Here is a 27,456-nt window from a genome sequence, read left to right as displayed (position 1 = left end):
TATACCTAGGTTATACCTATGGCGAACTCAAATCTGGTGTTTTAAATGGTGTGCATAAACATTGAGAGTAAATATATAAAAGTTCACAGGTATTAACATAATAACATGGTATGAAGATAGTGGTGGGAAACTTCGATTTAAATGGTTCTTTGCTTGAAACACATTAGATTAGGAAAAAACAGGTTTTTAGTAAAAACATTTACAGTTTTTTTAATCCCACTGTTTTTTCCCTTACTCCAATAATCAAATTGAGCTTTAAATTTTAACATATTTGCTATTTGAGGTATAAATTTAATGTTGGGTCGCACTGTAAGTGTGAATACTGGTGTTTGCAAACACCAATGTGATATAAGTGCATTAAATAAACCCGGAACAAAAAACTTAAAAAATTATCGAGCTTATTTTAAGAGGAGGGTGATTATAAATAAATTATTTCATTGTGGAAGAAAACAATTGTGCATCTATTAATTGAGATCCTCAAGATTGCCTATTAACTTTTAAGTTAAAAGCACTCCTGTTTTTTTTATACTGAATGTGCTATTGGTATGTTAATATTTTCTTAGGTTTCGAAGGGTTTCAAATGAAGTGACCCCTGCTACATAAGAACATGGCGCCATTATCTTCATCACGCAACACTAACCATCACAATCGTTTACATGAAGGTTGATGATTCCATTCACGTGCAACTGCCACAGTAGTTGGAATTCACTATTAAAGCTGTGCGCTTTGGACTGGTTCATGTCATCGAAGAAGTGATATTGAAGCACTCTGGGCACTGGGTACATGGCCTTGGAAAACGACCAGAAGCCAAAAAGATGTACCTCATTGCACAATGTGATCGCAGTTTGAGTCAAATAAAAACCTGGCAGACAAGGAGAAATGAACAAGTAATATCATCAATACACTGAACAGCAAATGGATCTTAAGCCCCTTTCACACCACGCTTTTCCCCGGGGTTATCCACGGGGAAGAGCGGTTGGTCGTGTCTCACTTAATTTGTCCTCCGGTCTGCCCCATTAATGAGTAAACCCTGTATAATACCCACCCCTGCTCCCGAGTAGGGGTAAACCGTAAAACCCCGGGGTGTTCTTGAAACGTGCAGCCAGAACCCAGGCCTCCCCAGGGTTGTATTACAGGGAGATAAGAGATGCAGTGTGAAAAAGGGCTAAACAGGGTTCGCCCCCTTCTTCTTTCGTTTAATCTGTAGACCAAGGTGAACAATGAATGCAATTTAGGTAGGACTTCAAGCCATTTGACGGTATCCTCATCATGATATATAACGAGTCCCTGCTCGCCTTTTGATGGTCTGAAGTCAGGGCAGTCATGAATGATGTGTCTGATGGTTTGTGGGTTGCCACACTGACACATATTATCTACATGTATATAAGATTAGAGACACCTTTTGTCAAAGACCAGTCTTCTCACTTGTAAAATAACAAACCTGTGAAATTTTTGGTAGTTGAAGTTGCGAGAAAATAACGGAAGAAAAAACACCCTTGTCGCACAAGGTGTGTGCTTTCAGATGATTGAATTCGAGACCTCAGCTGAGGTCTCGAATTCAATTCAGATATTTTAGTGAGAAATTACAAAAACTACGTTACTTCGGAGCCGTTTCTCACAATGTTGTATAATATCAACAGCTCTTCATTGCTCGTTACCAAGTAAGTTTTTATACTAACACTTATTTTGAGTAATTACCAAGTGTCCAGTGGCTTTAAAAGAAGATGCGAACGGTTAAAAGAACCAAAGGTTGACTTTGCTTTAAGGGGATTTAAAACAATTGAGAGAATTACCTGTAGACATAAGGTGTATTCCTGAAGACTTCCACTTTTGTAATATTCCAAGCAAGTGTTCTGAATTGCCCACTCTCGTTGTCAACCTACCGTTGGTGTTATGAATTGCTGGTAGAATCTTCTTAAAGCAACTCTTTGCCGAGTCAGTATACATCAAACATGGGAGGAACAAATTGCCGCTGTACTCCTTCAAGTCAAAGTTAAACTTTTCAATATCCGAGTCCCGTTTAAAATAATTGTATCTGAAAAAGAGACTTAATCTGTTAACGACTGCGACATACAACATGGAGAGTTAGAGTACTTCAGGTTTATCAGTTCAAATCGTGTTTCCAAAGTCTATAACAATATCGAAATATTATCTATCAAACTGTTTTATGTAGTCGTATCTATCAAACAAGGTACTCAATGCGCTGAGTATATACAAAATTTCAGTAATTACTGCAGGGATGAATTCTGAGACCCAATTATTTAGCACCTTACAAGGGTTTACAAGGTGCTACGGTGCATACAGCAGCCACAGCCAGGAAGACGGGAACCCCTTCTCTTTTCGTGCCCTTGGTTCTTTTACGTACGTTATAAAACACATGGTACCAACGGCTTTACGTCCCATCCGAAGGACGAAGCAACGGTTAAGTGTCTTGCTTTAAGGACACAAGTGTCACGACTGAGTTTCGAACCCACACTCTGCTGTCAGATCAGAAACACCAGAGTTTGAATTCGGTGCTCTATATACTATGGTTACGGAGTAATATGGTGTTAATACAAGCTGTTTATTGAAGTCTTTTAAACGATCTCACCAAACAACAACATAAACCTAGTTTTCAAAGAAAGAGAGAAAAAGGAAAGGGACACAAAATACTGAAGATATTGCAAAAGTGTTAATACAAGTTTAAAACAAAGGTCTGATTGTCTCACCTTGTTCTGTAAATACTCGGATTCATGGTGGTAAAATTTGTCTTAAGTCCTGCATCCTCTGAAAACTTCTTGATCGGTACCATATTGCACCTGCAAAGCATTCAATTAAATAAAGTCAAATTGAAATAGCAGTGTCGTATTCATGTTCCACCATATATAATTTTTTTCAGGAGCGGATAGACACTATACAGAGAATTCTTAAGATCCATAAGATCAATTTAATCATCAAACTGTTCACAATTTGTATTCTCCGTATGTTATTTCCCAATAATTCGACACTTGGTCGCCATTGGAAAATTTCTTATCAAAGAATAAACCATGAATGTTTGATTAATAAATCAATAAACAAAAATGTACTCAGCAAACTGATAAGTCAAGTAAAGAAACGAAAATGGAACACACTTCATTCATACGGCAGCAATTTAACTGGGGTCCAATGCTAAATATTTGAGCATGGTTGTAAAAAGTAGCAATGCTTGACAAGATTTTGCAATAGAATTTTTTTTGTCCTTTTCACAAGCTTTACAACAATGCTACAATTTAGCAAGGGACCTTTGCTAAGTTACTTTCGTGTGAAAGGGGCTAAATGATAAATCAGCTCTGGATGTCGCTTCATCTATAGTGTCATCATCCCGCTGTACTATATAAGGATCTAAACAGAGTTAAATGGCACTTCCAGAGCTCCGTATACCCGGGAGTGTTTTAAAGATTATGTTAATTCTTGGTACCTGAATACGTAATCAGCAGAGTCGATTTCCTTCCCACATGCACTGTGCAACAATAGCCCTGCATTACCGACAACACTGCACTTCTTGAACAAAGTTCCCTTTCGAAATGTTGCGTCCTGTCAATGAGATCAAACGATTCCAACAAAATCAGTTTGATTGACCGATAAATTTTATTTAATTGAAATTCAAATTCTGAAAAAAATTAACCAAGTCGAGGAAAGATGTATTCATGGTTACTGAATGATCAATACTTCTTAGTTCTGTTTTCGGGGGTTTGCAAGTTTGCACTGTTGTTATCTTTGCATAATGTTTGCATATTGTGTATTTGTCATTGTGCCTTTTGTCATTTTGATGTTTAAGACTCGCAAACCTAAGTGAATTTCACCGTATGTGTGACACTGTATGTGATTAAAACATAATTGAAATGAATTGCATTTAATTGAATTGCATTCAATGAACAATTAACGTCTCTATTTAGAAATAATTTGACAATGGATACACTGACAATATTAAAATTTGTGATTTTGAAATCTCTTACTTTGGGCAAATACTTGAAAAGTTCTGCACTTGGTTTGAACTTTTTAGGATTTGGACCGATATTGGGTTCAAAGTACGGCAATATGGTATTGTTATCGACGTTACTTAACGCCAACGTCATCTGGTCAACTTGGGTTGAAGAAGACGAACGGAAGATCTCGCGTCTAATAAAACAAAAGGGATAATGAGAAGATATGACAAGTTGGTAGCGAAAAATTAGGACTTAGCATGAAGGAAGTATAACCACAGGCAGGCGCACCTACTACGGCGCTATACGATCTTTGGTGCTATTATTATTATTATTATTATTATTATGGTTTATTAAAATAAACCGCCCATTGCAGCCTACTGGCTGAATTACAAAACAGTGTACATTAGAATTAAAAGAAATACAACAGGAATATTTGTAAACTGTATTTAAGTAAAAACAGGAAGGTATTTAGGAAATCAAAATGCACAAAGCACATAAAAATATTGCACAGAAAGAAGCACACTGACCAGGGAGACCAGACAAAATCACATCAATATTCGAAAATATTTTAAGGATGGAGGGAGTGACCTAAGAGAGTTGTTGATAAGTCTGTTGGAGTAGGGGACTGGACTGTCACTAAGTAGAGCAGTTTTACATGGAACTTCATGGACAGTTCTTTTAGATCTTAGATTCATAGAATGTGAGCTTTTACGATTTGACAAACCATTCATTAAATTTATTCGAGTTTTATGATTTTAATGCAAACGTATAGTACACAGCTTGTTTAACTATTAGGTTTGCGGTAACATCATGTGACCATCTCCTTTTGAGTATAGTGTTGGTTCTGAAAAGAACCGGTGATTAACGAATCAACGTTAAGAACACTATAGATATGCTGTGATTGTCCTCAGAAGAAACAGGATAAAAACAAATTGGATCAACAAAAGCACAGCTCTACCGATAAAACTGATCTGACGAACAAAAAGGCGCAATACTGCTAAAGTCTTTCAAATGAAAGGTTACCGTACGATAAGTTAAACATTACATACCTCATCATTTTCAGAAGTTTTGGCTTAGGAGTCCAGTTTGCCAGTAAATATTTCTGGTATATGTAAAGGACTTCATCTTCAATTGAGGAAAAATTCTGAAATAATGATGACAGGGAAGGCATCTCGTTTTCAGGGAGCGCTATATTGACAGGATCTGGAATCCTGCAATGACAATTTCCGCATTACAATCGAAATCACAAATGCAATACAAACAACTTTCAAGTAACTTAAAAATATACTTTCGGTTTTTGGGACTGTTTGAATCATATTAACGTAGATGCATGTTTTAAAGGATTCGGGTACTTTTTCAAAATGTCCACAAATTTACATTAAACTTACAGGGTTTGAAGATAATGATAGTTGAAAGCTTCCCTTCAAGTATTACTTACCGAGATGCTGTAGTTTTTGAGAAATCAGTAAAAAATTTCATGAAAATACGTTTGTAAATGATTAAAATAATTTTCGTCTCATGAGACGAAATTATTTTCATTACATTTTTTTACTCATTTCCTAAAAACTACAGCACCTCAGCACGTAATATTTTCAGGGAAGATGTCTGCTATCATTATCTTCAAACCGTGAAAGTTAAGCGTTAATCTGTTTAGAGTTAATCTGTGGACATTGTGGTTTTTGTCCTACAAAAAAAGCTGTTAATTGGTTACAAAACGACCTTTCATTTTACATTGTTGGGATCAAAGAGATAATGATGACGGTTTGATTTTTCTCTCATCCCATGTTTGGTTATTTTATTTCTATGTGATTAAAGGAACCATACGGAACAAATACTGGTAAACCTGATACCAATGATTTATATCAGTTGATCAGAAAATCAGCTCTTGATTCCATGACATTTGAATACAATATTCGGACATTTGTTACCTTTTCTTGAATTCTGTGAGACTGTCCGATCGTTCAATTGGGAAGAACGATCCTACCTCATTTATGATAACATTGAGTACGACACACAGTAGAATACTCAAGGCGACCAATTTAAGTACAAAAGAATTTCGCATATTCACCACCTGTAATACAACACGAAACTATTTAGGCGTGCCCATTTTGTTCCATACAAAGGTAGGCATTTATTCTTAAAGGTCTGGGTACTTTTTGTAGGACACGAAACACAGGTCCACATATTTACATTAAACTTGCATAGTTTGAAGGTAATAATGGTAGAAAGCTTCCCTTAAAATATCACTTGCTAAGGTGCTTCAGCTTCTGAGAAATAAGTAAAACAAGTGACAAAATTCAGGAGACGAACATTATGTTACTAATTTCCCCCAAACTACAGCAACACAACAACAAATATTTTAAGGTAAGTTTTGTTCTTAGCATTGTCTTCATACGGTGTAAAATTTAATGTAGATCTCTGGCAGTACGCTGTGTGTAACAAGAAGTACCAAAATCCCCTGATGATTAGCTTTAAACTAACATCAGTAAGTAATCATTGCAGTATAGCCAACCTTCTGTCTAGCCATTAATGAAATTAGCGGGAACCAATTCCCACTTGCAACTTTGAAAACACTTAGTTAAGGTACTTTAGGTAGTGTCGTTGTCTATAATTTTTTACCCCAGGTGCTATTATTGACTCTGTGTAATAGTGTTATTCAGAGTTGATGCTGTGGTAACAAGCAGCACATCTTGCTTCAAAAAGATATAATCTTTAAGGTATCATTGGTAGCGCTGACAAAATGTCACAGAAAGTGTTAATTTTGTTTGTGATCAATAACACGATATGAAAAACACCTGTGGAAACTTGGGTTCAATCCGTTATGCGAATCATGGAGAAATTAGTGAAATATCATGCACATTTTTCTTCAGTATGGAAACACGCTGTCCTCAATTTCGGTTGTAGCAACAACATCTGGCTGCTTTTAAACATGTTTTTTTCTGGAATATCACTTTATTTCAGATGGGAATGTTTCACATAAAAGTAACTATTGCTCTATGAACTTCATACTAACTATAAAGTATATATAATCTTTCGATCAAATTTTTAACAAACGATATTTTGTATAATTACAAATCATGTATACTTGACTATTTATTGGTTTTTTTTAAGACCATTGTTTCACCACTCATTCTCAATAATTGTTATTATTTGTAAAAAGCCTAAACCATTCTTTTGCTTGTGCTACCTAATTGTATACATTGAATGATTGTTCCATCAACTCTGGCTTTTTGTGGTAAATTTTATGAAGTTTGAATAAATGGAGTCGTAAAACTCCATATCAAAAGAAAAAAAGATACATATATCATGGAATTGCGACAGTAGTTTCTATGTAACAAATAATATTATTGGCCTGTCTTCTCTACAGGTAAGGTAACACATTATAGAATTAAAAATATCTAATGAAATCATAATTTGGTGAGCAGACTAGGCCTACATGTTTTGTTCATTATACATTACTGTGTTGTTTAAATAAAACAATAATGTAAACAAGTTACTTACCAACAAGGATACTGTCCTTCCTGAACGATGTTGAGTATAGTGATATAACAACACTCACAGCTTACTGTTCTACATCACCTTACTCAGTGACCATTATCTGCAACTCAATAACCCTTATAGTATTCTCGGTCCCTTCATCGATGTCAAGGTTACTCACAGATTGCTCAATCGATCCACTGTAGTATGGTGGTGCGAGGGTTCTACACGACAGTCGAAGTCCAGTATCTCATTCTATTTAAGCTGCTACAGTTTTAACGCTTGCTCGATGCTACTAAGCATGCAATGACAATGTAATCATACTATAAATGCGGCCTTTCCCACACACACGCTGGGTTAAAAAATGACAATAAAATGTTGTATGACTGTGAGAGCCATGGAGAAAAAAAATGAACAACCACGCACATTTCTTAAAGGGGAGTTCTTGGGGTGCCATCCGACTTGTTGAGATCCTGACAAAATTATCTCCGGATGAAGACATCGTAAACGCAAGTAGGTCAGGTCGACAAACAGAGATAGTTGAGTCGGGATGTCGACATCTAAAAAGTAGAATGTCGACTTGCTGTGATAACAAATCTCGGTAAGGCGATATCCTAAAATTAGGATGTCGTCGTCGTGTGATAAACTTATTTTGGGATGTCGACATCCTAAAATTAGGATGTCGTCTTGCTGTTTTATAATTTATCTCGGGATGTTAAGTAGCATGTCGTCTTGCTGTGAATATTTATCTAAGAATGTCGACATCCAATGGAGCAGAATGTCGTCTTCCCGTGATAATTTATCTCGGGATGACGATATCCTAAAAGTATATAGAAGCGACTTACCAAGATCATTAATCATGGGAAACAAGGGGGAAAGTTCTACGAACATAGACATTCAAAGAAACACTGTATTTCAAAGATATTCTGTCACAAAATAATCAGGAATGTAAGATAAACAACTCTGAAATACGGAATTGGCAAATATTCCATTCATATCTCGCAACTGCGACGACCAATTGAGCTCAAACTTTCACAGCTTTGTTATTTTGAGCATAATGTTGAGATACACCAAGTGAGAAGACTGGTGTTTGACATTTACCAATAGTGTCCACTGCCTTTAAGACTGTTAAACTTACAATCTGCAAAATGTTACATGCCAGGGAAGTAGATTGTGTTAACTAAATTTGTTTCACAACGAGTGTAATCAAGGAGTAATTAACATAGGAGTAGGAGTAAGAAGAAGGCTATATGATGGTAGGTAAACCTAAGGTCCGCATACAGGGAAACAAACCCCTCCCCTTAAAAAAAAAAAAAAAAAAAAAAAAAAAGGCGATGACTTCACTTTGTGGTATGTAGTACACTCGTTAGCTGGGTCAAAAACAGAAGATCAAAAACGTAAACAATTCCATAATTACATAAGAAAAACTTGCGAACAAAGGAGCTAATTTCATATATTTCGTCAAAAAGAAAGTGAGGTGCTTATAGTGATTTATAGTACAGCCAGAGAGAGCGCGCAACACAAGAAAATAATTACCACAACGAACGTTTAATATACAACACGATACAAAGTCATAAATTGCGTCAGTACCAACCGATATTACCATTATTAGCCATATCCATGAAAATATGCTAATTACATTAAAGCGTGCCTTGTAAACTGTATATGCATTATGCGCATAACGTGTGCTCATAGTTACGCCAATATCAGCACCCATACGAAAAGAAGCAATGTTCCCTCATTTTGCAAACCAGCAGTGTTTGTCTATTGTGGAATACTGAAATCCGTACTATTCAACAAGTCTTGTCCACGTTTTTATTTACATAGGTTATGTGGGAGAGCGGGAAATCCGTAAGCACATGCACGATCAGGGGGGGGGGGATTCACCACTCTAAACATATCTCAAAATGGCAGCAGAGAGGTTTTAACAAGTGGATTTATAATTAAGTTATGTAATTGATTTTCATGGAATCAGGGTAAGCACCGCTGTCCTTGATGACCGCCACCCTTGGTTTGATCAATAATCATAATCGAAATGGATGATTAAGCTTTGGTTGATGGATAATTATGATTATGAGCTATCGGATACGCAACTACTGTCATTTTTTTATTTGGTTGAAAATGTTAGAACATTTCATTTCTTTTTTATAGCCAACTTGCCCTTTAACATTGTTTTGACGAGCGTCGTATATAGCAACAATTATATTTAATTACGGTAATACAGCCATCACCCATTTCCAAATGGTTGCTATGGAAACTGCTATGCCTGATGACTGTGCAAGCGGGGAAACTTGTTGTTGTAAAGATGACATTGAGACGTGAATATTACGATGACAATATTTACACCATTGACACTCATACTTCATAGTGGGAGTTGAAAATGATCAAGGACTTTGCAAAGGACGCTAATGAAGCACCAAGAGCTCCATAGAGTGGCCAAGTGAAACACCTTTAAATTATAGGTGTTTGTGAACATACACAAAGCTGTTTCGTGTTATTTGCATTGATGTATCGCTCCAGACCTCTAAAGTCAACCAGACTTCGATATAGAAGATACTTCACGTTGACATGCCCTTATGTTTCTCTTTTAGCAAAACCATTACAGATAGTTCAGGTGTGAGCTTGCATTGTTTTTGATGACAAGTAAACTTGCATGTTAGCTAACAAAATTACAATACATACCATCCAAACCTGCTGTTTGAACTATTCAACATGGACAATGTACAGATACAAAATATTTATGAATACCATTAAAGAGACTTAAATTTATGAGCTAGCTTTGGTTGTGATCACAAAAAATATACTTTTGGTTGCTGTAATTAAATCCAAACCATAAATAGTGCTAAGTACGCTGGACTCACTCCAGCGTCTTCTATGGGGCTAGGCGGGGGGTTGGGGGTGCCGATAGTAGTGCACTACGGATGAAGTTTACTGAGATTGTTACATGTCATAAAAAAAACAAGCGTCTTATCCATTAGTATCTGAATTAATGGTATTGACTGCTTGTTCAACACCTAAACACACTGTATGATCTTAATACACAGTTTCATCTTCCAATGATCGAGTTTCAAGTGCCCTATCCATTTAACAACATGTATTTTGCGTTTTAGTTACAATGAAGGATTAAAATACCGCTCGTTTATTGGTAATATTTTGAGGAATGCATTTCTCCTTCGCCGTGATGAAGAGTGTAAACCACCAACAGTCTGGCGATCCCTGAGCGATGACAATTGCGCCCTCGTGTGACAAAATCATCTTAGAGAAAAGGAGAGCAAAACCAACCTATTTATATAACAAACACTATGCTACGTTTTATAAAGAAGAAAAACATATTCTTACCATGTTTTTGAGAACATCATCCATGGCATAACTCTGTGAATAGTCCCCTTCTGTGTATAAATGATCCAAGTTTCTTAAAGATGTCCTGGCCCTTTTTGGGTTCCACTCCACCCTGTCGATCAAAACGAACAATGGACATCAGAATAAGGGATTGCCTGGAGTTTCATAAACACTCATTTTACTGAGGGTATAGCCTACTAGCATGTATATTTCATTCGATTACTTTGGATAATTTTACCACTTTTGTGATCAGTAATTCTTGTAATAAAATTCACTGAGTGTCACGAAGATCCGTTTCTTGTAGTCGGGTTTGTCGTTGCAATTTCTCACAAGTGCACACAATGATAGAGAGAGCTATTTCACAACATGGCTTTGTAAGCCATGTGGATGTAAGGCACTCTCTAAGTTACTGTGGTATACAATAGGGTCATTCCTAGGATTGAATACAAACTAGGTCCTGCTATTTGGCTAATGGAACACAATACATTCCACGCATTTATACCTTCAATTGCAATGATACTTACAGACAAAGAGCTAGATATGGGGTCTGAGGCTCGGGCAGTACAACTATAGCTCAATAGTACAACACAATTTGTGATGCTTCTTGAGTTTTCCATAGTGTGTACCCGTGACCACGAATAGCATACCGCCCTCTACAATGTGCTGATATTTATTTATTATTAGTTTTTGCGGATGTTATAGGGAATTCTGTCCGCCGGAGTTTATGTCCCCGGTATGGGAAATTAACATGGATACAGGAGGTTGATGCAAAAGAGGGCGCTATCAGAAGAAGTTTGTACGGTTTGCCATAATAATTATGGGGAACATAATCTCCTGCCAGGAGAGATGAGGCCACTTACCATAAGGGCGCATCTAAGTGGACTCATCTGTCCTGGTGAGAAACAGACCCGAACGTATGTAAAAGACACCCGTTTATGGTAAGTGGCCTCATCTGTCCTGGGGAAAAAATACGCCTCCCGCCACATACAGGCTTGACCAATTATTGTCAAATGGCTGTGTATACATACAGTCAATGGTGTTCCCCAAAAGGACCAATTGTGATTTTGAATTAAAAGTATTTTAGTTATTTTTTAACGATTTGCAGATCTGATCATGCGTTTTTTTTTATTAGTGTTCGTCTGTAAATCTAGGGCGAATCATCCAATGAAACATCTCCCCTCTGTCTCAAATATCACATTTTCCTCTCAGCCTCAATTTGGAGGTTCGTACATGAGAATGAAAAAGATATGTTTTTTATTAGAAGCGAATGGAAAGTTCAATATGTTTTGTTTTAAAAGTCTGAAGGGGGTTTGAACATATTGATTCCCTTTATTTAATGCATCCAAACCGAAAACGGAAAATAACTGTCTCACCCGAATTCTGTTCTTCAGTGGAAATAACTTTTCAGATGCTTTTAGCATTCAGTGCCCGATATGTGAGCATGGTGTTTTCAATGTGTTATGGGAATCAAATACCATTGGGGGGGGGGGGGGTACTAATGTACAATATTTAATTAGTTTATTATAACAAACTGCCTGATAAATGTGGCACTATGTAAACCCTTAATGTGTTTTCATTGTGTTCGGGGAGGGCAATTCTGTAGACGTTTTTCCCCCTTTGAGAAAGGGGTCAGAGAACAAGATTAAAGTGATTGTGTTTCTCGAGATACGACATTTACGTCGGCGTATACCATGGTGTAAGTGCTCAATAGAGTGGTACCACTCTACGGGATTCTTTAGGGAAGGTTGTAGGGGGTAGGCCTACTTCTGTACAAGAGGAACATAGTGTGATAACATAATTTATATTTCGGCCATTTTATTGTATCGGTCAACGGCAACCGACTATAGGTTAAGGTTAAAGGGTTTAAAACACTCCATAAATACATGTCAATTAGCTGTTAGCATCTGGACAGCGATTGATACTGTTGAGAATCCCTGCCGAAAAGCATGTGTAGTTTTAAGTTGAGCGAGAGAAAACAGGCCGGGGAAACCACATGAAAGTTGAATTTTGGTATCTCGATAATTTAATATAGAAAATAATTATAGAAAACAAAATACAACATGGTGCGGGGAAGCGAAGATCCGAAACTACAACCCGGTGAAAGTTGGGCTTTGGTTTGTAATTCTGCCGAGAAAGAGTCATGCCAAGAAAGAATCATTGACAATCTTGGTTTGATTCAGTACAGTAACGCCTAAAAGAATGAGCAAGAGCGAGACCAGTTTGACATTAAAAATCACCCTGTCCATTAAAAATCACCCTGACATTCAAATTCAGTTCAAACAAACGCCTCGTCGAACGTTCAGAAACAATGACACATTGGGACCCGTGTCTAACCAAGGCAAACACAATCATTATTCTAATTACTCCACTGGCAAAAGTCAGCTAATAAGGGTATGTCAATATAAACAGTGAATGCCTTTTTGTCGTTGTGAGAAGCAAGGATCGATTATAAAACAGCTGAATTTATAAAGAAAATTTTCAAAATGGACACGTTTGCTAACTGCACGATCGCTTTTAAATGAGTTTTCCATACAACTGTGAAACAAAGGTGAAGGTACAAATTTTCTTATAAGGTTATAATAACAATATAAGTTTGGTAGGCAATTTTATTGCAAGCTGGCTCTTGTGAAGTTTGATTTCAAGATTGGATACATTGAACAAAATTAACTTAAATCCTGTTTAAAATGATCATGGTATTATATTAATAGTTGGCAACGGTAATTTCAGAAGCACATCAAATGTAAGTATCACAAAACCCCCTATCTGTTTTGAATGTATAAGCACTGCTTAGAGTTTTCTAGCTCTAGCGGTCTTACACTTTCGTATTGTACTACAGTATCTGTGTACAGAGGAAGAGTCCTATATAGGGCTAAGAGTTTTCATGTAATTTACAAAAGCAGAGCTAATTTCATTTTTTTCGGTTAACCCATCATACAAGTAAACTATTACCGGTTCATTGCGACGTCAGATGGATTTCATTGATCATTTTTTTTTTAATTAGCAAGAACTGGGAGTTGGTTTTGTTCTTGGTGTTTTATGCTGCACGTTGCACCTGCACCGGGTAAAAAGTAATGAGCGACGTATTAAAAATAAATGGCCAAACACAGTGTGAGCGTTGGTTATACTCGCAGGTGTTGATCATACCAAACTTGTGATTATTTGACAACGCACGGTATAAAAGAGACTCAGATAATAGTGTTAAAAGGGAAATATATTATAGTTGTACCAGTTAACATCCTAACAGCCTGGTTGTTTATTATTTAAAACTGGTGGTATATATTTAAAGATTGAAAACGGTGAAACCGTTTCTTGGTGGTTAATACTATGAAATAAAAAAAATCAAATTTAAAGGAACACGTTGCCTTGGATCGGCCGAGTTGGTCTTTGAAAAGCGTTTGTAACCGTTTTTTATAAAATGCATATGGGTAGAAAGATGTTGTAAAAGTAGAATACAATGATCCACACAAACATGCCTCGAAATTGCGTGGTTTTTCTTTTACCTGGTCGACTAACACGTCGGCCATTTATGGGGGTCAAAATTTTGACTCCCATAAATGGCCGACCATGTTAGTTCGCACAGTAGAAGGAAAACCACGCAATTTCGAGGCAAACTTGTGTGGATCATTGTATTCTACTTTTAAAACATCTTTCCAACCATATGCATTTTATAAAAAACGGTTACAAACTCTTTTGTTTTGACCAACTCGTCCGATCCAAGGCAACGTGTTCCTTTAAGAACCTCTTTTAAGATCCTACCAATTCTGATTATAATTTACGCATCGTTGTGCAAAACTGTAAACTTGAATTTAAATTGATCGGTATGTTTGTGAAAAATTATGCTTATGCTATTCATTTCCCTTATCACATAGTAATAATTTATGGAAGGATAGACTTTTTACATCAACGCATTAATCTATGTTAGCCTTTGATTGTCACTCCTCATTATCTGATAATGATAACAATAATAGTCGTATATAGCGCACGTATCTACCAATAATGTATTCAAGGCGCTTGAACAGACAGAATCATTCACAGACGGGTGAATCATTCACAGACCATGTAGCAACTTATAAGGGTTTACAATGTGCTATACAGCCAGAAACACCTGGGCAAACGCCTTCTCTTAGCGGCAAGTGTAAGTGTGCTCTTTTAACGTGCATAACACAACATGCGGGACCTACGGCTGAACGTCCCATCCGAAGGACTGGCAATAATTGACGCTTCAAGGACACGCATGTCATGATCGTGACTCGAACCCACACCAGCTGATCAGCAACACGATGAGATTGAATCCGTGCTGTTATTCCGCTATGCCACCACACGTCATTAAACCAAGAGGAAACTGACCCCCCCCCCTCCCCCACGACGGAGAAACAAAAGGAACTGGAGGGTAGTTATCACGCTACATGGATTACAATATTCGTGTGGCGTGTGGCTCACAGTTATACTAAAAAATATCGACTTCTTTGTTAATTTCAAGAATTCATTTCTTCAATTAAAAGGATGATTAGCTACAAAGGGAAAACACTTTTGTGCTTAAAGGAACACGTTGCCTTGTATCGGACGAGTTGGTCTATAAAAAGCGTTTGTAACCGTTTTTTTATAAAATGCATATGGTTGGAAAGATTATTGAAAAGTAGAATACAAAGATCCACACAAGTTTGCTTCGAAATCGCGTGGTTCTACTTTTACTGTCCGAACTAACACGGTCGGCCATTTATGGGAGTCAAAAATTTGAATCCCATAAATGGCCGACCGTGTTAGTCGACGAGGTAAAAGGAAAACCGTGAAATTTCGAGGCATGTTTGTGTGGATCATTGTATTCTACCTTTACAAAATCTTTCTACCCATATGCATTTTATACAAAAACGGTTTCAAACGCTTTTCAAAGGCCAACTCGACCGATCCAAGGCAACGTGTTCCTTTAATCCATTGTATTTTTGTTTACGATACATATATCCATGGCAACTGAAGGGACGTAAATACTAACGAGTATGCAAATGAACTTTGCTCAGTTCGGTGCTCGTGTTACGCGGCAATACGCTCCCCCTGTGACCGTCACTTAAAACAAAACCGGCTGGATTAATTTTGTCAGCAGTGTTGCCGGTTTAGCTTATACGAGCCGCTTGAGTGACAATAACAAGCAGCAACTGACAGCATAACAAACACTGCATTGCCATATCGTGATGCTCACAACCAACCAACACACAGTCGGCGTGAAGAGCAGACGGGACAACTCGCAAAGCCCAAACTATTTCACGAGTTGATGGGAAGAGAACTACATCGCAGCTGTAGCTCGCCCAGTACTGTGGCAACATGGAGAACTATTCACATTCTGGATTGGATGAGGAACAACCTGCATCAAGCCTTTTGGAGAGGCAAATCTTAGCGGGTGTTTTAGCACTCGTGGCGGTATTGGGCATAGTGGGGAACACGGTGGTCATCGTTTCCGTTTTCCTTTCGTACAAACTTCGCACTAAGATGAACATATTTGTAGTCAATCTAAGCTTTTCGGACTTTCTGATCTGCCTTCATCTCGTTTGGATCATAGTGGCTTTTGTGGCCGATGACGGTTGGCCTCTACCTGACTGGCTGTGCGTTTGGTGCGGATTTATTCTGATAACTTGTATCGGAGTAAGTGTTTATACTCTAGCCTGTATCGCTGTTAACCGTCTTATACTGATTCGGTACAGTCAAGCCACGTTCCTATTCCTCTGCAGACCCACAATCGTCTGTTTCATGCTTGTTATCATTTGGGTAGTTCCACTGTGTGTTTCGGTGACACCATTGATTACGGACCTCGGGGAGCTTGGTTACAGCAGTCGCTACCGAACATGCCTTAAGAATAACGCCCACGAAAGAGCAAAGGCTTATGACGTTATGTTATCGCTGGTATTTTACCCACTCCCCACTGCAATCATCATAACATGTTACCTTAAGATATTCGTGTTTCTGCGTTCACGAGTCAAGAAAGTGGCGCCCGAGAACATCGAGCCAACCGTGTCTAGCGTGATACAGCCCCATCAAGAGGAAAGACCAAACCTGCGCGAGAGACTTGACAGGAGGCAAGTCAAAGTCACCAAGAACATGTTTTATGTTGTTTGCTTATTCTTCATGTGCACAACTCCTTATGGATTATCATTGCTGTGTACCCACCCAGCCTGCCTGAGAGCCACAACGTACGCTGCTGTCATACTGTCTTGCAATAGTTGTATAAATCCCTTCATCTATGCGACCAAACATCCAGATTTCAAGAAAGTGATCAGATGCATCTTGTTGTGCAAACTCAAAAAGATCCCGCAGCGAGTTAAATTACCTTGGGAGTAATTTCGTTCTGTACGGGATAGCCACACCAGGCGTTTGTACAGTAGCTATAAACAGATGCAGATGCAGATGAAATTGGGAAAACTTCCACCGTGTTTTATTTCTCCCAATGAACAATTACAAACGATGTTGTTCGATGTAATGGAAATAACAACAGTGTCTAAAACATTGATGTGTGATGAACAAGACTTGAACATCTTGAAATTTGCAAAAACGGGGATTTTACTCTTAAAACACGGACAAAATCAGCCTAGATTCTGATTTGCAGTTAATATGAGTAATTGATCTCTCGACATTGCCTTTTGACCTTACATCAATTGAAAACGACTATGAGTGACTTTGTTTGATATACTACAACGATAAAGATTTTAATATATGAGAAAGCTTTGCCAAGCATTCAGAGTTAACGAAACTGAAAATATTCTTTGTGTTTATATTTTGGTCAGCGTGTGCTGCACAAGTAAATCGAATTGATATAGTAATGACTATTGTGACGACTTCAACAACTAAAAAACGCTCTACTATTCTGTAATAATCAAATGCGAAGTAATCCATTTTTCTACCGTACAGGCCTAATATTAGTTCACAAGAACTCAAGGCGACGAATAATTGAACAATAGACTTTTCATGATAACTTCGTCAAATCAACTTATCATTTTGACAGAATGCATGTCGAAAGCCAATGCTTAATCAGTTTCTCTAGCTGGCACGGGCAGATAAAGTGAACAGCACAATTTCGATCGATATACACTGACGTCATGCATCCTTGTAAAGGCTGATGACTGCTGCATTGTGTAATAAATACAAGTTGTAATATTTATGATTTTACATTCATTAAAAAAAAAAAAGTAATAAAAAACAACGCGGACAAAATGTTTGTTCGAAAAGGTGTTCTATTCTACCCCCAAAGAAAAGGAGTGGGATTGGGGATTGGGATTGGGCGGGGCGGAGGGGGTGGGGGTGGTTGACGGGATTATCTGGTCGTGTGCCCGGAAGTATTAAGTCCGGTCCCTACTAATGCAAATGGGATACTAATGCAGGCTTCAGGACCCCAAAGCACCATTGACATAATATTATATGGCATTACCGTTGTGTTTTATTGGACCCAAAAAACGGTCAAAATTTCACATCTCTGACAGACTTTCTGTTCTCCGAAAACTCTTCAACTCTTCATTACGCCCTTCTTCCGGGTGAACGATGATCTACAATTTTGAAGACAGATCTTCCATTTTGACATACAATAATTATATGTATAATTTAATATTTGTCTAATTACACCCAACCCCTTTTGTAATCCTTGTTACACAGTTCCAATGTTTTAAATTGTCATACACGAGCAACAACACTATTTTCCTGGTGTCTCACAGGTCATGAATGTACCAGTTTTGTGCAGCTTTATTATCTTTTTGTGAATTTGCCCCCACCTTACTTTAAGCCAAACTAAACCCCCTGCATAACGGAGTATATAAGACTCATCCTCTAATGTATTATTTACCCTTCTGAGATCTTACGACTCTCAACTACACTAAGTCTTTTCAACATAAGTATGGAAGTAACCATCGGAGAAAATGATTGATAGCGATGTGAAGGGCTTTGCATGGAGTAGGTTTCTTCAATCAACATTCAGCGTTAAAGACAGTGGACACTATTGCCCATTGTCACAGACTAGCCTTCACAGTGGGTGTATCCCAACATATGCATAAAATAACTAACCTGTGAAAATTTGAGCTCAATCGGTCATCGAATTTGTGAGATAATAATGAAAGAAAAAAACACCCTTGTCACACGAAGTTGTGTGCGTTTAGATGGTTGATTTCGAGACCTCAAGTTCTAAATCTGAGGTCTCCAAATCAAATTCGTGGAAAATTACTTCTTTCTCGAAAACTATGGCACTTCAGAGGGAGCCGTTTCTCACAATGTTTTATACCATCAACCTCTCCCCATTGCTCGACACCAAGAAAGGTTTATGCTAATAATTATTTTGAGCAATTACCAATAGTGTCCACTGCCTTTAAATGATTCACTGGTTGTTTTTACTGCTAATGTTTATGTTTTGGGGTAAATTGACTCAAATGTCCAATGACGGATATCTCTTGCAGTTTGACTGAGCTTTTTAATTAAGTTTGGTTCCGTAGACCATACTACATCACTCAGAAGACAATTACAACGTAAAACGGACCAACTGGGGACACTTGCATCTCCTTTAAAAAAAGAAAAAAAAACAAAATAAAAAAACACGTAGTGTTTTAAATGGTCATACACTATCAACAACACTTTTTCCTTGATGTCTCACAGGTCATGAAAATACCAGTTTGTGAAGCTTACTTATCTATCATGGTTTTGCATCCCACCTTCCTAACCCACTGCACAGCGGTGTATAGAAGGGTATGTTCAGACAGCGTACTAACTTAGACCCGAACCGGTCTAACTTTTACGAGCAGCGGGGGGTGGTCGTAAAAATAAAACCCCCTTGCGTTCAGACAGCACAGAGTTAAACCCGATCCGGTTTATCTTCGGTTTTAAGAGGTCAAAGTAGACGCGACCCCGTTGCTCTAACATCCGGTTTTATTCATCAGATTCACGCACCGAGTATGCCGAGATGCTGAGTGCCCCATGCCCTGGATGATCATCAGGGCATAATTATTGGATACAAATGGCTCAATCGAACGCGGCAACAGTTTTACGGTTGGGAGTACACGGGCACTTAAAACAAACATGAACACGACTCGAATTTTTTTTTTAAACAAACAAAATATTGATACAAACCGTCGAGAAAACTCACCAAAATATTGTCCATATTCCATGAAACAGAACACGTTTCATTTTTGTGTTTTGTTTTATACCACTGTTTCCGATTTAAATACTTTTAGTTTGTACTTCAATCGATTGGAAGTTGCGATCTCTCAAAAGCTGGTGCTGCGATTTTTATTCCGATTCGTTCATAAACACAACTACACACGTGCAAGTTACGTAAATACATGTACTTTGCAGTATTTTCCCAACTTCCCAACAACAACGTGGTGATATTGCTGGCGTAGGGAATTTCCCCTACACACAGCCTCGCGCCCACTGCAGTTCATTCTCCTAGATTGAAAGTACAGCACGCTAGTAACGGTGACAGCAATAGAAAGGCACATCCACGGGATCGGTGATGGATAACTATGGGATATCAGAGAGTGATCACTATGGGATGGCAGCGCTGTACATGTGAGAAGCATTACAAAATATGCTTCTTCTCTGCGCTCGTAGTATACGCATGAAAAACAGTTTAAATTTATTATAGGACACTCAACAAAAAAAGCTTGAAAAATATCATTTTGTTTCAGAATTTAATAAATCATGGGCGTGGGCCTGTGTTAAACTGCATACACCGATCAAGAGGGTTTCGCCAACTCGGTAAGCGGCAAGAAAGTAATATAAATACTCGGTGCTTTTCAGCATCAGAGGCAACAGAAACCGTATACAAGCATTCCGGGTCCCGGGCGTGTGCATTGAACCACACAATGGGTCGTCCGTTGTGAGTTAAAACCGGATGTCATTCTGTCCACACGCAGTGTTAAAAGATAAACCCGAACCGGTTTAGACTTAGACCGCCTCGCTGGACGGTTTAAGTTTTGGGGTTTAAACCCGATCCGGTCTAACTTTATTTGCGTTCACACGCACAAAAGTTGAACCCGAACCGGTCTAAGTGGACTTAGACCAACTTTAGTACGGCGTGTGAACGACCTCGAAGACTCATCCTTGAATGCATTATTCACTCATTTGAGATCAATTATATTACTAAACCCCCAGCTACTAAAACTTCATTAACATTAGTATGGAATTAACCATCAGAAAATATTGAAAGATTGATAGTGATGTGAAGGTCTTTGAATGGAATAGGGAATAGGTCTCTTCAATCAACAATCAACGTCAAATGATCCAAGTTATTTTTTCCTGCGAATAAATATGTTTTGAATAGTTGGAATCAAATGTACTAATGACATGCTATCTCCCTCAATTTGAAAATGAGCTTTTTAATTGAGTGATGTTCCGTAGACCATTGCAAACAGCACTCATGGTTAATCATAAAGTAAAAACGGACCAATTGAGCCTTATTACATCTCCATTTTTTTCCAAAAAAAGGAAAAGGAAAAAAAAGCAAAAAGCAAAATTAAAACAACCAACGATTATAATACGAATATATGAAGTTGTTCATCCATCAGTCACATTGACATGAGCCTTAGTTTGTATTAGTAATAAACATTAAACCGGTTCATGAATATTCATGAATATATGTCAAGTTAATTATAGTTTCTGATAAAGCCCGCATGTTGGTCTGTTTGTTTGTTTCCAGACATCACAATGTATGATCTCAAAACAATACATTTCACTATTTATGTTCTGTCCAATCAGTTCTAGAATGTCTTTGATTGAAATAATTGTTCTAAATACACGTTCTTCTTCTATTTACTAAGTTTGGAAACAAACGTCGAATTTAATTTAGTTGAATTATGCTTCTGTTCAATGCAATCAACCTCAACATTTTTGCCAAATTGCAAAAGCGTACAAGTAATTTAAGAGAAGGTCAATTGTACACATGGCACACAATGAAGCATATTGGAGGCATATTCAAAAGACGACGTCTTGTATTATAAAGATGCCTTAATAAAAGAAGACACTGGTTTTCTAAACACAAATTAAGTTATACACCATATCGTACATGAACACAGGGGACGGAATGGGGCAGACAAACAAAGCACCATGATAATGATAACGATGACCAAATAATTTGACGCTGACGTAAAGGATTGTAACAACATCAATGGATGCTAATATTGTCATCGAACAAAAACTATATTTGCCCTTCACTGTAAAAAATTAATTAGTGATGTATTCATTGTACGACTTATTACATCGTTTTGACAATTTTTCTCTGACAGAGTCCCAGCCTCGTTTTGGTAACGTTGAATTGAATGTAAGAAAATAAAGATGGCCGAACCAAAGGTCTTCAGAAGGAGCTTTACATTAATCCTCCAACTATATTAACCAGTAAACTGTATACCGAGCCTTTGAACGAGTACAACAAATAACACGAAAAAGGGGAAACTAAGAATGTATGGTCTTAAGTCAAGCATGTCAAACTCAAGATCAATATTGCAACCGTGGACCGTCTCCTTAATGAAAAAAAAAACAAACTTTAGTATACATTAATTTTACGCTTCAACGGACATCGTCACAACGACGATCATCAGTTTATAACAAATTATGTATTTTTGCACGAAAAAAAAAAGACAATTTTCTTCCCATCACTATTAGACTGAACATTTTGGACATTTTACAGTCCACCTTGCAACCTAATTTTGCTGTGTTGGATAGTTTTGTTGAATTAACGTCTGCTTGAAAACGTTGCAGTCTGCTGAACAAAAGCGTTAAGCAAATTCGTGTAGCTATTTGTTGCATCGATAATTAATGATCGAGGACCGTGAGATAATCGGCGCTTACCAGTTGCCATTAAAGAGGATCTCACGGTAATATCCATCAGTCATTAGGTGACTTGTTTTATTTTATTTAGAACATCTATAATTGATTTGGATAACAACTTAGTTACGAGGTCAATGCAAAACAAAAAGAACAGAAGACTTTATTCATGTTTTATTATATTTTATTTGGTGTGATTTTTAAGGTCTTTTAAAATTTTACATTCATAAAGCAGTTCGGGAACGCTAATTGTTGAATGATTTTAGATAAACCATAAACTATAAACCATATTATTTAAAACTTGATCACCTAGTCTTTACACATGAAGGCACTTATCCTCAATAAAAAGTTTTATAACAACATTTTTGGATGTTTCGTGGCTTTATCATCTTGCTAGACAAACACACACGCGTTTGGCAGTTCACTTTTCTACCCTGTTGATAAAGTTCATTGTCAATCATAGTTTTGACATGACAAAGAGACATTCTACAACATTGTTGACATTTATTCGAGTCCCAAAGCTAGTCGATAATGAAATCGACCTGCACACGGACAGGTATAGGCAAATGTTGTCCGATGAAACTAGGTTTCTGGACTGATTGTTTGTCGGCCTAATCGAAGACAAACATACACTAAGACTGATGAGTAGCTGGCTTCATTATTAATATTGTCACAGGGTGGTTGTAGTCATCCTTAATTACACGCGCGATTGGCCGTATAGCATTGCGCCCTCTGGCACTGAAGTCAAGTCTAAGAGGGTGGATCAGCCTAAAATTATTATGCAAACATTCACGCGCCAAACTGATTACCATAATTTGAATAGGCTCAAATTCCTTAGCATAACAATGTTTTCGGGGGCCTGCAATTAATGTTGCATAATTATGACAAGTGACCATAACCTGCTGGATATGTGCTTTAAATTTTGAGGGAAACCTGATAGATTTAGGCTTTAATGTAGGTCCGTTTCTGCTTGGGGAGGGGAGAGGTGCTTCAAGGAAAGTGGCTGTAAGTCGGTTTGGGAAATTTTTGGACTTTTCTTGGGGCGTTTAGCGATACTTCCAAATGACTGAGCTGCTAAAAAATTGTAAAGAAATCTGTAGTTAAGTTATCCGAAAATGTATTTCATTGTTTTTTTAAAGTCTAACATTTGGCGTTGGTTGCAAGGGATTTTGTTTAGTGTGGTGCACCTCAGAGCAGTATACAGGGAGAGTTACGCCAATTGCGATTAGATGCCATTTTGTTCCCCAAGAAACGCATGGGCGAACACGGGGTGCCAGATTAGTCTGCCCGTTGGGTTTTGCTGCATTGTGAGACAAAATGGCGTCCAGCAACCACGTGACCAAGGGAAACGGTTCCCTTTATGTGGCAACTCTCTCAATACACAGGTGCACCTCATGAAACAGCGCCCCAAATATTGGAATGTAAATTAGGCGGCATCCGAATCCAAGCGAAGAATAGGCCTTTTCAGCGATCCAACCTTTTACTGCGGAGGTCACCAATTCCTGCACGGCCTTATGGAGTGTCATCTTGATCCTAGTTAGATGAGTCAATTGCTGTCCGGTTCCAAAGTCACGCTTACGAGATCACAGGATTACGGCGCCTTAGTCAAATATTATCTCACAAATAAAGTTTCAGAAAAATGACCGACTATCGTAATTACAGGACCGATGCTGTCACGACGCATGTCGTGCCGAGTGATTTGGCATAACTCTGTTCATGAAGTCCTAAGTTTAGTGCGTTGTTTTGTGTGCAAAATTTGTTTCTGCCTTTTGTAATTTTTGATATTTCTGATGCTTTATGATGCAATTGTCAAATGAAGTTAAGCAATGCATTCTTCAGGTGAGAGTAGGTTATAGGCCACATAATTAGTATGCCAAATTATCCACAAGGCCAATCACTATAGGCAAGTAGGGAGCTACTGCTCCTAAAAGCTTTTCCAGTATTCAGTGATGATAAGGCATGCATAAATCGATGCGTAACTTATTTCACTATCACAAAACAGCAATGGAGAATAAAAGTGCCATGTTTGAGTCGGTCCTGTCCAATGTAGAAATACATTTAGTCAGCACACTTCTTCTCATCGTTGCCGTGGTTGGAACTATTGGGAACATTCTGGTTATTCTCGCCTTTGGTCTGTCCCGTAAGCTTCATAACACAACTAACTGTTTTGTAGTGAATCTTAGTGTTGCTGATCTCATCACTTGCCTCAACATCCCGATCAATGCGGCGGCTATGCTCAGTCCTCATGGATTGATCCCAGATTGGATCTGCATCTTGTGTGGCTTCTGCTCAGTGACGTGTATTGGGTGTGGCGTCTATAATCTTACATGTATCGCTGTCTACCGCCTCGTCTTAGTATCAAACCGACAACCTCATCACACAGGTCGTGCATTTACACATATTGTGGTATCAATCATCATAGGAACAACTTGGTTGATCCCACTAACGATGGCATCCATTCCGTTTGTGTTCGGATTCGGTGAATTGGGATACAACCCAAAGTACAGCTCTTGCACTTGGAAGACGTCATCAAGCAGCACTGAACTTGACTCTTACAGTTTTCTACTAGCTGTGACATATTACCCAATCCCAACATTTATCATCATTACAAGCTATGCCAAACTATTCATCCATCTAAAGGGTCACAGAAAACGAGTCATTCCACTCCAACGATCGGAAGAATGCTCGCACCCCGTCCAGCCAGCCCAAAGGGGAGCCAGGAAAAGTAGTCAGAAAGTGGTCACGAAGAACATGTTTTACGTTGTGTGTGCTTTTTTGGTATGCATGACACCGTACAGTGTTTGTTTGGTTGTTTCAGGGAGTGATTTCTTCATCCCATACGCTGTGGTTTTTCTGCTGGCCAGCAGCTGTGTAAACCCTGTTATTTACGCCACTAAGCATCCACACTTTAGCATTGTTATGCGAAGTATTATTACTTGTAGCTTCAAGAAAATCCCTCATTTTGTCCTCAAATAACGAAATGCTTCACAACAACTATATTTGTACTATTATTCTTATTGCATAGTATTTTTCGCTTGATATGTGTATTATGAACAATACAGTATTTCGTAGTAAACATTGTGACGAAGAACATTACAACACCAACTCTAATGGTGCTGTTATAAAGGTCATTATTAGATGTGGTATTTTACAATATAATGTCACACATGCTTTAGAAAGCAATCTTTTCATACGTGTTGTTTTGTTGTTGTATTTGTTTATTTATATTAGTTATCCTTATAAGTATACTATTACGGAGTACTCATCGAACGACTATCAAAATTCAGATTGCTGATATTTTCACGATTTTCGTCAAATATCGAAAATGCAATCTGAATACTTTTCATTTTGATGATCCCCATTCATTTAAATTATATTAAACAGAGAATGTTTACACTTTGGTTTGGTTATGAAATCTATTTGCTATATAAGTCAAGGCTTTGGAAGAATTCAACCTACACTGCAACCTATTTCTGTCTTACGTGAAGGTCGAATAAAATTAAAAACTAATCTAAACCACGCAGTGAGGGCCACTGCCAGCTGCTGAAAAATGTAATAATTCCATTGTCCTAACCACGTCACTGGTCTGTGACTTGGTTAGAATGGGGGAGAACAAAAATCCAGTGTTCAACATTGGTGTCAATAATTGTCACTGGTACAGATGAAACCAAATTACACATTTTCATTAAAGTGGAAGAGAAATGTTTAATTGAATTGTGTGATGTACTCACTTTCCGAAAGATCGAATCCTCATGATTGTGTGGGGAAAATTTACAATTCTCCAACCGGAGGTATATTTAATGCAACGGCTATGAAGTTAAGACTTTGTTAGTTTGTCCGGACACTCTCACTATGAGCACTCTGTATAATGGAAGATGAGTATACCACAAAATTGACACTGACATTTCAGTTGCAAACAATTAAGCTTGCCTAATCCAGGCAATGTAAACAACACACTTAAAAAATAAAATTAAAAAACAACATTGGAAAGAATGTAAATAAAAATGCTCCTATAATTCAAAAAGCTTTGTCAGAATTGAAGCACAGGTCTCTCAATGCAGGGTTTAAAGATATAACAGTGACATCATGATTACACTGACGGTTTTCAATACCTTTCCCCTATTCATACAAGTTCGTGTGTTTGATATAACTATGGCCTTGAACACAAATTAAAATCAACTTAATTGATGTGTAATAATACCTTGACGATGACCCACAATTTGGCAAGGCATTACAAAGGTATAGATTGTAAAGTGATAAATCCTTCTTAAATTGAGGTTAATTTGGAAATGGAATAGGTAGTCAAATTAACTGCGCGTTCACCGCAGGGAACAACAATTTAAGAGAAACAAAAAATGATTAAATTTTCAGATTGAAAGAAACCGATTATAGCTTATTTGGACTATGGTTTTTGACATTTTGTATTAATGATTGTAAAAGAACGTTTTAAAGGCAGTGGACACTATTGGTAGTTACTCAAAATAATTATTAGCATAAAACCTGACTTTGTAACGAGTACTGGGGAGAGGTTGGTAGTATAAAACATTGTGAGAAACGGCTCCCTCTGAAGTGCCATAGTTTTCGAGAGAGAAGTAATTTTCCACGAATTTGATTTCGAGACCTTAGATTAAGAATGTGAGGTCTCGAAATCAACCGTCTAAACGCACACAATTTCGTGTGACAGGGGCGTTTTTTCTTTCATTATTTTCTCGAAACTTCGACGACTGATTGAGATCAAATTTTTACAGGTTTGTTATTATGTTTATGTTGAGAACACCAAGTGAGAAGGCTGGTCTTTGACATTTACCAATAGTGTCCAGGTCTTTAAGACTTTATTTAAATTGATTATTAAATGCACTGTGAGCACTAATGTAAGTACCTTTGGGCACTTTGCCTCCAAATCTCTCAAGAT

The 27,456-nt window shown here is 37.7% G+C and overlaps 4 protein-coding genes across 6 annotated transcripts in view; 2 read left to right on the top strand and 2 right to left on the bottom strand.

The window, feature by feature from the left end:
- Positions 1-635: 635 nt before the first annotated feature.
- On the bottom strand, positions 636-5,078 carry LOC139935912 (alpha-2,8-sialyltransferase 8E-like). The gene is made up of 6 exons (XM_071930537.1): positions 4,994-5,078; positions 3,975-4,137; positions 3,437-3,552; positions 2,709-2,798; positions 1,794-2,035; positions 636-862 (listed from the first exon to the last, which is right to left on the bottom strand). The coding sequence occupies exons 1-6, from the start codon at positions 4,999-5,001 to the stop codon at positions 636-638; spliced, it is 846 nt and encodes a 281-aa protein (XP_071786638.1). The 5' UTR covers positions 5,002-5,078.
- Positions 5,079-10,442: 5,364 nt separating this feature from the next.
- Positions 10,443-27,456, bottom strand: part of LOC139935937 (minichromosome maintenance domain-containing protein 2-like) — a 132,991-nt gene continuing 115,977 nt past the window's right edge. For all 3 annotated transcript variants that reach the window (XM_071930580.1, XM_071930582.1, XM_071930581.1), the window contains exons 24-25: positions 10,761-10,872; positions 10,443-10,676 (exon numbers count right to left, since the gene is read on the bottom strand). In XM_071930580.1, coding sequence (XP_071786681.1) covers positions 10,545-10,676; positions 10,761-10,872 — 244 coding nt within the window. In that variant the 3' untranslated portion in view covers positions 10,443-10,544. The remainder of the gene's footprint in view (positions 10,677-10,760; positions 10,873-27,456) is intronic.
- LOC139935836 (melatonin receptor type 1B-A-like) lies at positions 16,077-17,087 on the top strand. The gene has a single exon (XM_071930440.1). It carries the CDS (start codon positions 16,077-16,079, stop codon positions 17,085-17,087), a length of 1,011 nt encoding a protein of 336 aa, XP_071786541.1.
- On the top strand, positions 24,549-25,520 carry LOC139935835 (melanopsin-like). The gene has a single exon (XM_071930439.1). The coding sequence runs from the start codon at positions 24,549-24,551 to the stop codon at positions 25,518-25,520; it is 972 nt and encodes a 323-aa protein (XP_071786540.1).

The sequence above is a fragment of the Asterias amurensis genome, chromosome 4, assembly GCF_032118995.1.
Source record: "Asterias amurensis chromosome 4, ASM3211899v1".
Lineage (NCBI taxonomy): Eukaryota > Metazoa > Echinodermata > Asteroidea > Forcipulatida > Asteriidae > Asterias > Asterias amurensis.
This window is presented reverse-complemented; position numbering and strand designations above follow the sequence as displayed.

Excerpts from the sequence above, each read along its gene's own strand:
- LOC139935912 (XM_071930537.1), bottom strand. Across the intron at positions 2,799-3,436 it reads TCTGCTGATTACGTATTCAG|GTGCAATATGGTACCGATCA; the intron begins GTACCAAGAATT and ends AATGCTTTGCAG. Across the intron at positions 2,036-2,708 it reads CCGAGTATTTACAGAACAAG|ATACAATTATTTTAAACGGG; the intron begins GTGAGACAATCA and ends TCTCTTTTTCAG.
- LOC139935836 (XM_071930440.1), top strand. The coding sequence starts at position 16,077 with ATGGAGAACTATTCACATTCTGGATTGGATGAGGAACAACCTGCATCA.
- LOC139935835 (XM_071930439.1), top strand. The coding sequence starts at position 24,549 with ATGGAGAATAAAAGTGCCATGTTTGAGTCGGTCCTGTCCAATGTAGAA.